We start from the raw sequence: 12,975 nt of genomic DNA on the forward strand, positions 1-12,975 counted from the left end.
TCCCAAAGAACACAGCCATAAAAAGACCCTTCTACCTTTAATACACTGTTGGTATAATGAAAGGCAACTGCTATTTTAAGATTTTAAGGGGGCTTTATAACAAAGAGCAGCTGCAGACACCATCCCCATTACCACCAGGCCTCCGTCCGCCCTTTCATCTCCCTCACTAAGCCATCTCAGAAACTTTCACAGAGTTGCAGCCATCAAATGAGGGTTAGTCGCTCAAAGGCTGGGCCCAACCGTGCTCCGCTCTGACGCCTTAAATTAAATTGATACTAAAATAGTCTCTTTCTTTGTTAAAGTGCTATAATCATTGTGACTACAATCCCTCACCACTGTAAGACTCGATATAAGGAGTAATAAGCTGATACGTGCCACCATTGCTGATAGCTGTCAGAACTTTTTCCAGGCTTGGAAAGCAAAATAGAACTCCCAATTATTCTCCAAACGGCAGGATAACCCCTTTCCCAGGGTAGAGACATGAAAGATTCATTTTCTTCTCTGTTCTGTCAAGACATGCTGCAGATTCATTTAATGCATTATGTGCACTGCATTAGATTTCAGAACTCACAAAGAAGGTCATAACCTTAAATCTAAGGTTAGAAAAAAAATATAACTCCTGTGAAGCTACTGGCAGAACTTAACACAAGAGGGTCAGGATTTCATTCTCAGTCTTTCTCTGCCATTACGATGAAGATTTTCATACAGTAATTGTGTCTGTGGGCTGACTGGGACTCATGCTGAAAACACGGCTTTTGCTCTCATACTAAAAAGTTAAGCTACTATCAGCACTACACATCAACCACGCTGATGTCCTTGCAGCAAATTTATCTTCTGACCCTCACTAATGTGATCTGACATAAGTTCTGTGAGGCAGTGATACACTTTTTGGCTCTTTAGTGAGACTCCCTTTTGGGTGTGGAAAATATTATTTAAAAATCCTTCGTTGAAGAACTATTTGGGCAACAGCAGTGACAAGGCACGAAGATGAGCCATATGATTTGGATCTTCGCTGTCCTTGCACAGCTACCCAGACTGCAGCGTTTGGGTGTGGGGCTTTTGGCCTGAGCCCTGACAGAGAAAAGAGCTCCAGCTCCAAAATAAAAGCATTTGGGCCTGAAAGTAAATGGTGGAGGGGTGTGGGTCTATGGAGGAGACACAGTGGGAAAGTTCGAGATGTGTGAAGTCGGAGGTGGTGGGGGGAGGAAAGGGGAATCTTCAGTGTCAGGAGGAGGACAGCAGGTAGCTGACGTTAATGATGTGCAGTGCACAATCCAGGTTTATCGTATTACATAGGTATATAAGAAAACTAAAATGGGGTAGCAAGTAGCCATTCTTGCTGGTCATTTTTGCAGGTTGATGGACAGGTTGTTCTGTGCAAATTTCACAGCAAATTCTAGTGAATCCATCTTTTGCTTTAAAAACTGGACACTCAGTGGTGCCTAAACCAGCTTTCCCCCAACATTTTCATGTATTTAGGATTGGTGAAGCCATGCTGCTGTTAACAGCTATACATATGTATGTATTAAAAAAAATATGTTTATATATATATATGTACATATATATCTCTTCTGAGAAGGAAAGGTTAAGATAGAAAAATCTCTGTCCAGTGCCAAGTTCTTCCTCACTGAACAGGTTTTCAGTAACAGCAGTTTCTGTCTGCTCTTCATGCAGACCCAGTACTGTGAGATGGGCTAAGAGTCATTGCCAAAAGGATGCACGTTAGAAGCTGCCAGCATTCCTGACTTGGGCTGGAATTGAAGAACTGAATGCCCACCTTAAAGCTCACGACTTACACGGGAGGCCTTGTAAAAGCAAAATGATAATAATCAAAGGCAGAAAGTTCAAACAGTGTTCAAACAGCCTACAGCTGATCTGTGTAACAGCAAAGCCCTAAAATTCCCATGCAGAATTTCTGATTTAAAGACCTGCAGAACTAGGAAGTATGTTTTATCTTCACCAAGGGGCTGTACTTGTATGTAAGATCCTCATGACTTGATACTGTCAGGTATTTCACTAATCTTCTCTGGAACATGCACAGCATGAGACTATTTTCAATAAAATGTAGAACAGATTTTTTCTGTATACACCAAGAACTCAGGTATCAGCCACTGTCTGGATCTTGGCTCTTAGAAATGCAAAAAACACAAAACCATTAAAGGAAGGGAAAATAGGTTATTAAAGGACAAAATGTTATTTTGAAATTACAGTGCTAAGCTGTAAATAAACCGAGAATCTCTCAACTAAAAAATTAAAATGAAACACCAAAATAAACAAACTGATTTAAAGGAGTATTTGCATCCATCTTTCCAGAACAGCAGAATAAAACATATTTGTCTATGTGGGAAATCTAATGGACCAGAAAAGAAACCAGTGAATTACGTGCAGGACTCCACTATTAAGAACAAGTCTCCAAAATGACAAGCTGCAAATGGCAATGTTCTCCTCTGCATTGAGGAGAGGCAGTGAGATGGGGAGACAGGAACTGAAGGAGCAACAGTTGACGTCATCAAAAGGCTGAACGCTGATAGATGGGCTTTGGCTTGCACTTCTGTGACTGTTCTTAAACAGAATCTACCCATCTCACTGCTCACTACTCACTGTATGTTAAGCTTCAAATCTCAAGAGAGCTTTCATTTGTAGAGGACAGATGTTACATTTGAAACCCTGTAACTTACAGGTGTCCCTTGTAGTGCTGTCATTGTACTGGAAGCAAGAAAGGGAACTCTGCCACACTGTTCTCTTGAAGATGCCAATGTCCAGAAAATGGATTTCTTACTCTTTTTTTTTTCTACATAACTCGATACCAGAACCCTGAACTAGGCACAGCCTCACCATTAATTTACTTCTTCACTCAGCAAGGGGAAAAAATCATCTCCTTTTCCCAAAAGGATGAGTGTTTCACAGGTAATCCTTCAATGCAGCTGTCAGTATCACTGGGAAATGGAAACTTGGAGCAAAGATGTGGGGAAGTTCTTTATTTTATCATCACCACTCTGCAGGACTGGTCACTTGAGATATAAACAAGACAAACACTTGTGAATTATTGTTTAAAACAAGTAGTAAAACTAAAGGGGAATGAAGACATTTGTCTGACACTGAAGAAAACACACTTTGTAACTCATCTCAGCCCACTTTTAAAAATCCTTTCAGTAGAGGCTTTCTTGTCACAGCGATCACATGCATATGTGAAGGAGCAGTTTCCAAGCAATCCAGCATGGCTAAAATGTGCAACAGCAGTTCAGCTCTAGCTCTCTTTGTCTGGTTGCTTTCCTCTGTATATACCTATAGGTTAGCCTACTACCAAAGCAGAATTTAGCACAGAATGGCTCGCTGCAGTGATTTCTGATTTAGACCTGACACAAAAAATCCTCTGAGTAAAGACGTTTCCTGTTTCTAACGAGCATTAAACATCAGTGTGCCAAATGTAAGAAAACACCATTTTCTACCATTTTCGTCCTTCACTGAAAATTACTGTTCACCAAGTGTGACTGAGGAAGTTCCCATACGAGCTATTTTTCAATTCAGTTTCAGTTCCAGAGGGAAGCGTGGATAACTGGCTCCATAGAGATTCTCTCCTCCTTGTCAGTGGCACTGTTAGCTGATTCTTGGGCTGAGATCTACCTGATGTGTGACTACGACAAGCATTAAGCAGTTAATCAAACCAGCTGGTGCTCCCTCCTGGGACAAGTGCAGGCTCATCTGATGTCTCTCCTCTTTCAGGACAGGCAGGTAAGACAGATGGGAGGGGAGTCTGTTATTGACCTTAGGGGGTCAAGTGGCTATTTTAAACGAGGTCCTTAATTTTCAGAGGAACAGAAGCTGGTGACAATAATTAATTAATGCCTTGGATTAAAAAACTCTACTGGGGGTATACAGTGCATTGCATATATTGTTTATCTTGTGGGATTAATATATGCAGGATCAATACATGCAAATAGGGTGTAAATATTTTGCAAGCTCCCGATAAGAAATCTGTCAGTGACACGAATAAACAAATAAATAAAGAGAAGTTGCACAGAATCACAGAAGTTGATAATTGTTTGTCACTCAATTTCAGTCTATTAAAGCCTCCAGCAAATGTGGAACTGTCATGCCCAACTATCAAGCCCAACTGATGTGAGCAGACCTTCCTTCCTTCGAGCTCCTCCATCTCAGTGAGGCACCACGCAGGTGAGGCTACAGACCACTGCTGCTGTGTTGAGGTTTCACATTCCCTGACTTTTCAGAATAAAGAAAGACATTTACCTGTTCAAATCACGGTGTATGATAGGTTGTGTGAGGTTGTGGAGGTACTCCATTCCTTTGGCAACGTCTACAGCAATTATCAACTTAGATTGCAGATCGAGAGTTCTATATGTTAAGAAAAAATACGGTATTACTCAAAGTTAATGAACAGACAAAAGCTAAATGCAAATCATTCTTATCTCGAAATTATGAAACTCTGCCAACATTTTAAGCACAAAATAATGGTACATAATGTATTGTAAATGCATATAATAGACTAAATCAAATTTTTTGATGACTTATTAATTTCCCTTGTTCACCCCATACTCTGAATCAGAGCCATTTTCTTTCCAATTGTGTTCCTTTTACTATTACTTTAATCCAAAATGAAAAGGATTAATGTCAGTTCACATGTATTTGTCTTCCAAATTCCGTACAAGTCCCTGCAAAGAACAGGTGGAATACCTCTTTTGTTCATGCAGCAGGGAGAAGAGCGATCCTCCAGAAATGTACTGAGTGACAATGGCAAACTGACTCGGGTCATCCAAACACGCCCCAACAAACTGGATGACACATGGATGGTTCAGTCGACAGAGAATGGAAACTTCACGGCAAAACATGTCCACGTCAGACTTGGAGCAGTAGGTGTTGGCTCGATAGCTTAGAATTGACATGAAAGAAGTCGGTAAGACAAGAATATCATAAAGCCTTACTTATTTATTTATTTTTTAATATTTCAGACAATATAATTAGCCAAACAGAAAGGAAGTCTGGTAAGCTTACCGTTTAATTGCTACGATTTTATTTCTGCATCGCCCCTTGTATACTTTTCCAAAAGACCCTGAAATGTTTTAAGATAAATGAGCGTAAAGATGCTCCTTCTGAACATGAAACATTTAGAATGGAGGCTTTCTTATTCCTGGTACCTGAGCCAATGATCTCATGGAACTCTATTTCAGAGAGCTGAAGATGGAAGTGTGATGGCAAACCAGCACGGAGGAGGAGCACGTCTGCCTTTTCTGCAAAAGAAAGCACTCGGCCTATTGGTAAAACGCAGGGTTACAGTGCAGAATATCAGCATTTAACTTCACAAAGCCATTGCACAGTAAATGCTGCCCTTCCTCCTGCAAATTGTTTGGCAGGTAATCCTGTCCCCTTTTCTTCCAGTAACCACAGTAAACCCCAGTAACAAAGAAATGACTGCAACTTTACGGCTGCCTTGTTCCTTGTGTTTAAATCTTACCACCAGTGAGCACTGTCCCATGAGCATATTCTGCCCATGTTGGAGAAGGATTGCATAAAATCCTTTACATGGAGAGCAATTTCCTCTCCCTCCATTCTTAATGCTCATCACCAATGCAGTGTATGTTATTCCACATCTACTTCTTAGTGACGTTTGGAATCTGAATTTTGCAATGTTAACAAACATCTCTACCCTGTTAAGGCAATTTGCTTTATTGCTATATAATTCATCAGAATATTTCTCAGTGGAGCATGTAAAAGCTGCTATGTAAAGGATATAAGGTTTTGATTAGATACAGAGTGAATACTTGAAAAATTGGAAGGACCATAGAAAGTGATATATTTTGAAGTATGAATATTCATCTGAACATTTTAACTGGATTTGTTTCGGAATAACACAATATATTTTGGAAGTAACTTTTCTTGTAAAGATCAACCAGGCATTTTACAGGGGATTTCAGCAGCATCCTTTCCTCCAAAACAAAATAAATGAACCAACTAAAAAGGTAATTGTATTTATTTGTGTATGTATTTATTAAGCTAAAATGAGATAAACACAGGAATTGTGCTGTGGAGAACTTTGTCAGACAATGAGAAGAAAACATCTGAACGAACTGTTTCCTAAAGCTGTCCCAGGGAAACGCAGCTGCTGCCACGCAGTGTCACATTTGTGAAGAAAAAGAAACCCAGGAATTGTGAGCCTGGCCTGGCATATTTAGGCTGAACAGCACCTTGGGTAAAAGAATACAAAGCTCTGAGTTTTGCCCATTGGTCATTGAGAATACCTTTGGTCATGCTTTTAATCTTTCCCAGGGGGGATGGAACTGACACATAGGAACCATCTGAAATAAAAGAACAGCATTAGTTCTGTGGAACTCAAAGCATACTGACAAATACACTGATAGATCCACAAGCAGGTGACTGCTTAGAGAAAAGCCACAGCAAAAACACCAGATGGAAACATATATAAACACACACACATAGGACTGTGACTTGTTACACTGCTGAATTCTTGAAAGCAATTTGTCTGTAGCTTTACTGAACACTGAACAATACCACCTTTTGCTAATGTAAAGAAGACCTAACACAAAAATTGTGGTCTTTTGCATCAGCCAGGCTTTGTAAAGGCACTCAGATCAGATAAAGAATTCTGATAACTGGGCTGCCAGCAAATGGCTCTGCTCAGTTCCCTGACTTGATTTTTCAGAAGACCTCAGATCTGTCTGTGTACCAAAACCATCACTTCTTGTTCTTCTACTTAAATGGCAGCTGAATTATTTCTAACAATCAGCATTAAAAATTCAGCTGTGCTAACACCCAAATGGATTTCCAATGCATGCATAAACTCAGTTTCCTGTAGACTTACATGCATTCCAGGTACCCTATACCTAAACCTGGAAGAGGTGATACAGCTCTGCAGAGCTGGACATGTAAGAAGGAGACAGAGCCTGCTGTTGGCTGTAGGGCTTTTCCCATTTCCATGGTAGGAAGAAGCAATGACCTGGACAACACACAGTGTGTAATATATTTATCTTCTCTGCAGACAGCATTCTCAATTCACTGTAAAATGTTTTGTTTATCTACTTGTGTTATTGGCATTTCAAAGCCAATAAAAATGAGTAACTTTGTAGCAAGCAGGGTAATAAATTCTTCCCAAGGGAGACTTAGATATTCAAATATATAAAAATATGAAGGGGACCAAGTATGGAAATCCAGTAGTATTGGCAATGAAAAAACTATCAGAGGCAGACAGCAAAAAAAGAATGGCTAAACAAAGTATTAGGGATGTAGAAAGGTGTAAGTAGTTGCTGGGGAATTACCACCTGTCAGCTTCTAGCTTCTCTTTCTATTGAGCAATACAAAATGATAATTTTATTTAAGGGTAAAGGGAGAATTTGGGCAGAAATAGACAATGTGTAAGATGGGAAATGGTGATTTGCATGACACTGATTTGATTTGTGCCAGACAGAACTGATCCAAAGCTCCCTGACATCAGTGGAACACCCCAGGGATTCAGCCCTCTTTGGATGGGAGCACTCAGTTGGGATTAAAGCCACCTCTCAGACCATACCTCCTCCAGGCTGGGAGTATTCGTTACAGGGTGATTCATCCTGAGGCCTTTTGTAGTGCTTCAGAAGGGTCACAATGGCATCGTGACCTGGGAAAGGAGGTACAAGGACTTGCAGGTAAGCCTAATTGTCACTAAAATATCCAAACATTTATACAAAATCCATGGATTTTACATATAAAAACAGAACTATGTGTATCTAAAACATGTAAATGAAGATAAAACAGCGCTCATCTACAACCTAACGTAATTCTTAATTACAGAAATACAGGAAAATATCAGCCAATAAAAGTAAAAAAGTTATTTTCATAAGTCTGCCTAGCAGTGACATGACATGTGGCAATAGAAAAACCACCTGCTTCAGAAATCCTTAAATGGAGGTGGATCACAGCTTTCAATAAGCCGTGCAAGGGAAACCAGTGCCTGAAAGCATTCCAGTGTTACGTCCCAAACTGCACAGGACGTGCACTCTGTACTGCTGCAGACAGTTGCTGTGCTCATGATGCCTGGGGAGGAGCAGAGCTGTGTGAGCACAATGCTCCATCTTCCGAATGCCCGATGTGCCAGGTTCTGCTTGGTAACGCTCAAAAGTCTCTTCTAAACATTTCAAAGCTGAATTTTCCCTCAGTATGTTTTGAGCAGAATATTTCGCCAACGTGATGTTTTTAAAAGGGCCCTGAAGTCTGTTTTACTAATTACAGTCATTCTCATGACAGATTTGCAGTGCCTTGGAAGGTCGAAATTGAACTTGCACTTTTTCCCACTGCTGCTGTGCAGGTTTTTCCTCTTCCCTCATCCTGCTCCCCCAAAGGTGCACCCAGCATTGCTCACAGCTCAGCTCCATAGCAATGGGTTCCCTCAGGAGCAGCAGGAACTGGCTCTGCTCCAACATGGGCAGGTCATAGAGTCACAGAATGGCCTGGGTTGCAAAGGAGCACAACGCTCATCCAGTTCCAACCCCCCGCTGTGTGCAGGTCGCCAACCAGAAGCCCAGGCTGCCCAGAGCCACATCCAGCCTGGCCTTGAATGCCTCCAGGGGCACCTACAGCCTCCTTGGGCAACCTGTTCCAGTGCCTCACCACCCTCTGGCTGAAAAACTTCCTCCTCATATCCAACCTAAACCTCCCGTCTCAGTTTAAAACCATTCCCCTTCAAGTCCTGGGCTCTTATCACAGAGTCCCCTCCTGCAGTTGTTCCTTCTGCCAGAACCCAATGTGCAGCTAATGTGTGGCAAAGCTTAACAGCAAGGGGAGATTCCCTGCTCTGACCTTACAAGAAATGAAGATTGCTGGCCCTGATGTATTGTTCCTTGTAATGCCTCCTTCAGCAATAATATTAAAACTCCTCAAGCACATCCCACAGGCCTTTTCTGAACAGGCTCTATGATTGCTGTTTTAGCAGCACATAAATACCGCTGTCCTTGAGTTTGTGTTGAATTAAACTGATGTACAACTGATATATGAGAAGATAAACACAAGGGCTTGTTGTTACAACCCTTCATGCCAGGAAGCGGAAAACAGTTGCTGAGCGCTCAGCCAATGGGGCCTGAGGGGTAATTCTGTACTCCTATCCCCTGCCCGTACTGTTCCTCTGTAGATTTCCATAGAAAACAGAAATACCTTTCTCATAAGCCCACATCAAGCAGGTCTGCTCATCCTTTTCTCCACTGGACCTGCTGGGATCACAAGCGACCAGATTCATATCAGCTCCATTATCCAGCAAAAACTGCACCAGACGAATATGGCCATGGTAGCAAGCACAGTGCAGTCCTAGAACATCAGAGACGTGTGGGAAGCACAGCTGTCAGAACAGATCTTAGAACTTGTGTCAACACGGATGGAGCACAGACCGATTTACCTGATAAAGGAATATATTACCAAACAAACACCCAAGGCAACAGCTGAAAACAAGTTTGCACTGCAAGAACCGATCCATTGCCTGCTACACAACGTGACAGCGTTTACTCTCCCACCTGCAAATCACACTGAACAGCTCTGTATGCAAGGAGAGCTAGTAGAAACAAAGAAGCCACTCTTTTTGTCTTCATCTGCTGTCTGGGTGTGAGGGGGGCAGCCCTTCAGACACAGCACCCCACATTCCCTAGCAGAATAACACTGAGGACCAATTCTTGAGGCTGCTTAGAAGCCCAGCTGCAGGGCAATCACTTTACATCAGGTTTTACCATTCATATACAGGCTAATGAGCTCCACTCGTTCTCACTGAGCTCTTTGTATTTTTCTGTGCCTTTTAGCTAAATCAATTGGAAAAAAAAAAAGAAATTGAGATCTCTTTGAGTGGTAACTGGATGCTGATCACTGACTTACTGTGTTAATTACCTTGGAAATCCTGACTGTGTATAGGTTCCAATTTTTGTGGTGCTGGTGTATGATTCACACAATAAGGGTGATGATGTTACCTGTATGTCCATCTCTTCCCTGGTGATTGATGCTTACGACATTCTGGTCCAGAAGGAATTTTACAAGTTCTATGTTCTTTCCATAGGTGCAAGCACTGCAAAAAATGGAAGGAAAAGTGAACGTTGCAGCACGGGAATGTAAGTACTTTGTGTAGCCAAAGGCTTCAGGAGAGTGACAGAGAGATTGCAGTAGAGGACTTTTAGAGATGTGTAAATGCATGATTAATCTACAAAAGCAAATATGTTCATTTCTCTTGCCTCATAAGCATTCTAATTATTCTTGTATAAATTGATTTTGCACAGTATACAAAATTAATACACTGCCTTACAGCATGTGCCTTAACCAGCACTTTGCAGCCTCACAGTGCTGTGATCAAACTGTTCTGCCGCCTCATTTCCAGGTCAGAATGTCTGGAATCCAGGAGGTTTCTGGGCAGAACTCCAACACCAGCTTCAAAAGCAGGCAGCAGGAGAAGCCATTACCCAAAGAGGTGCTGATGAACCTGATGCCCTTCCTACATTTCTTTCTCTCTCTCCTCACTCTCGTCCTCTCCCATATATCAAGGTGTGAACTTCTTATCCATGCTGAGCTCCTTGCTTTATCCCTCACTCATCTGGTTGTTGCAGAGACATTTGGTTCTTGAACATTTGGCTCTGTGAAGAAAGGTTGATGGATCTGGACTTGTTTAGCTTGGAAAAGAGAAGGCTGCAGGAAGACCTAATTGTGGCCTTCCAGTGCTTGAAGGGAGCAGATAAACAGGAGGTGAACGACTGTTTGTGAGGGTGGATGGTGATGGGACAAGGGGGAATGGTTTTAAACTGAGACAGGGGAGGTTTAGGTTGGATATGAGGAGGAAGTTTTTCAGCCAGAGGGTGGTGAGGCACTGGAACAAGCTGCCCAAGGAGGCTGTGGATGCCCCATCCCCGCAGGCATTGAAAGCCAGGCTGGATGTGGCTCTGGGCAGCCTGAGCTGCTGGTTGGCGACCTGCACACAGCAGGGGTTGGAACTGATGAGCGTTGTGCTCCTTTTCAACCCAGGCCATGCTGTGATTCTTCTCGGTCATTGCATTGCATGCACCTTCACGTCATTCTGCTGCTAATGGCGGTTTTAAGCCCCTCACCTGTGGAAAGCCGTTTCACTGAAGATGTTCTCCTTAGTGAGACTTTCTGTTCCTGAGAGTTGAATCATTTCCTTGACCACGTCAAACTTCCCACTGTAACAAGCACTGGAGATAAAGGGTTGTTAACGGTGCCAACTTTTCAGCTAGGCCCTATCAGTGAGAACGGAGCTCCCCACGCAACTCACAGGTGCAACGGTGTGTCCCCATAGATGTTAACCACGTGGGGCTGAACTTCAAAGCTGCTATGCAGTAAGAACTTGACAATCTCGTGGTGCCCAAATCGACAGCAGAAGTGCAGAGGAACGTGGTCCTCGTTGTCCTGAGCATTCACTGTCATTGCACCCGGAAAGAGAGCAAAGGAAGTATTTTATATTTAGCATAAGCTGTTTTGAGCATTTAATAAAGCTTTATGTATGTTGCAGCTATATTATGAAACCTCTCAAAGTACTGGTGGTTCTTTTTCTTTAAAACTGAAATTTCTGCGAGCTGCTACACATCAGAATGGCACTATTTAGGGTCCGCTGCAGTGCATCATCCAGACAATTTTCTGGGCTTAGAGTACATAACTGCTTTATTCCAGGACGGAATGTTTTCATACAGACTTTCAGGAGTGGAACAAGACTTACTGTCCCCTTTAGAAAGCTGTCAGTATGGTACAATGCTAAGCAAACTCAGGATACGTGTACGAATGTAATTGTTTTTAAGCACTATATTATCTTCTTAGAATATCAACAGCTGAATAAAATCAGCTACGCAGTGAGAAAATGCATTTAAACAAAGGCAGGAGACACAGTAGGATGTATTTTAATGGACGCTATTAAAACATAAATGCATAAAACATAAAAAGTAAAAGAGGAAAGGGAGAATTTATTGAAATTTCTGGAATTCCAGAGTTTCCATGCTGTTCAACATTTATTTTCCCCTCTGAGGATGATTATACACGTGCTTAACATTCCTCACGGCGTATTTCAGAGGATGGGAGCGTTCTTTTAAACAGCATGGAATTATATGTTAGAATGGGCAAAATTAGAGACATAGAATATTACAGTTAGCAGAGCTGTACTTATCCCTATTTGTTGAACATACTTTCTGCGATTGTTAGTACTTTTTTCCCTATATTTAGGTAAAGAACAGCATAACTGATTGATGTCATAATTGAAAGAGCTGACAAATCCAGTCCACTTTGTCTGACATTTTGCTCTCAATTCAAAAACCTTTGATATTAATAGACTACTGAGGAGTAATATGCCCATTAGGAGTGTCCAGACTTGCAATATGCAGGTTTTTAACAACTGCTAGGTACAAATATTTCCTATAGCTGACTTTCCCTGGACAAAGGGCACACTGCATGCGTTCTGAGGTTCTTTCTTGCCATGATTTTCTGTGACGAAAAGGAAAAATGAATCTTAGAATAAAAGGCTGTTAGAAACTTTTCTGAAGTAATGCTGGATGCTCACAGAAATGGGCAGTCCTTTAAGCTGAACTGAACTTACGACTTCCCAATGTCCTCTGACAGAGAATTCCAAAGATGAATTATGCTCCAGACTAAAAAAAATTGGCCACATAAACAAACAAAAAAGCCTACCAAGCTCATGGTCTGCAAATTTCATTAACTGCCTTCACCAACCTTTCTAGCAGCCTTACGTACAAGGGAGTGAAAAAAGGAAATTGTTTTATTTTGCTATCCTAAGATTATTTTTCACTTTATGGATTGATGTGACATGTTAGGCTTTCTTTTTTTTATTGTGATGTGGTGCCAGACAGATTCATTGTGAAGTGCAATAAATAAGAAGGAAATAAATGTCAAAGTTTTGTAATAATAAATGTCAGTGCTTTACAGTGTGTACCCAGAGAATGGCCTGAAGGACACGAGGGGTGTCAGGGTCACGAGCTTCTACAG

At 41.6% G+C, this 12,975-nt stretch overlaps 1 protein-coding gene across 1 annotated transcript in view; it reads right to left on the reverse strand.

Moving 5' to 3' along the window:
• The window catches only part of TNNI3K (TNNI3 interacting kinase), a 47,427-nt gene that overhangs the window by 26,218 nt on the left and 8,234 nt on the right, over positions 1-12,975 (reverse strand). Inside the window, exons 8-17 of the mRNA XM_048944841.1 lie at positions 11,261-11,405; positions 11,076-11,180; positions 9,954-10,048; positions 9,157-9,306; positions 7,541-7,627; positions 6,255-6,311; positions 5,154-5,246; positions 5,011-5,068; positions 4,693-4,887; positions 4,249-4,353 (exon numbers count right to left, since the gene is read on the reverse strand). Coding sequence (XP_048800798.1) covers positions 4,249-4,353; positions 4,693-4,887; positions 5,011-5,068; positions 5,154-5,246; positions 6,255-6,311; positions 7,541-7,627; positions 9,157-9,306; positions 9,954-10,048; positions 11,076-11,180; positions 11,261-11,405 — 1,090 coding nt within the window. The remainder of the gene's footprint in view (positions 1-4,248; positions 4,354-4,692; positions 4,888-5,010; positions 5,069-5,153; positions 5,247-6,254; positions 6,312-7,540; positions 7,628-9,156; positions 9,307-9,953; positions 10,049-11,075; positions 11,181-11,260; positions 11,406-12,975) is intronic.

The sequence above is a fragment of the Lagopus muta genome, chromosome 5, assembly GCF_023343835.1.
Source record: "Lagopus muta isolate bLagMut1 chromosome 5, bLagMut1 primary, whole genome shotgun sequence".
NCBI lineage: Eukaryota > Metazoa > Chordata > Aves > Galliformes > Phasianidae > Lagopus > Lagopus muta.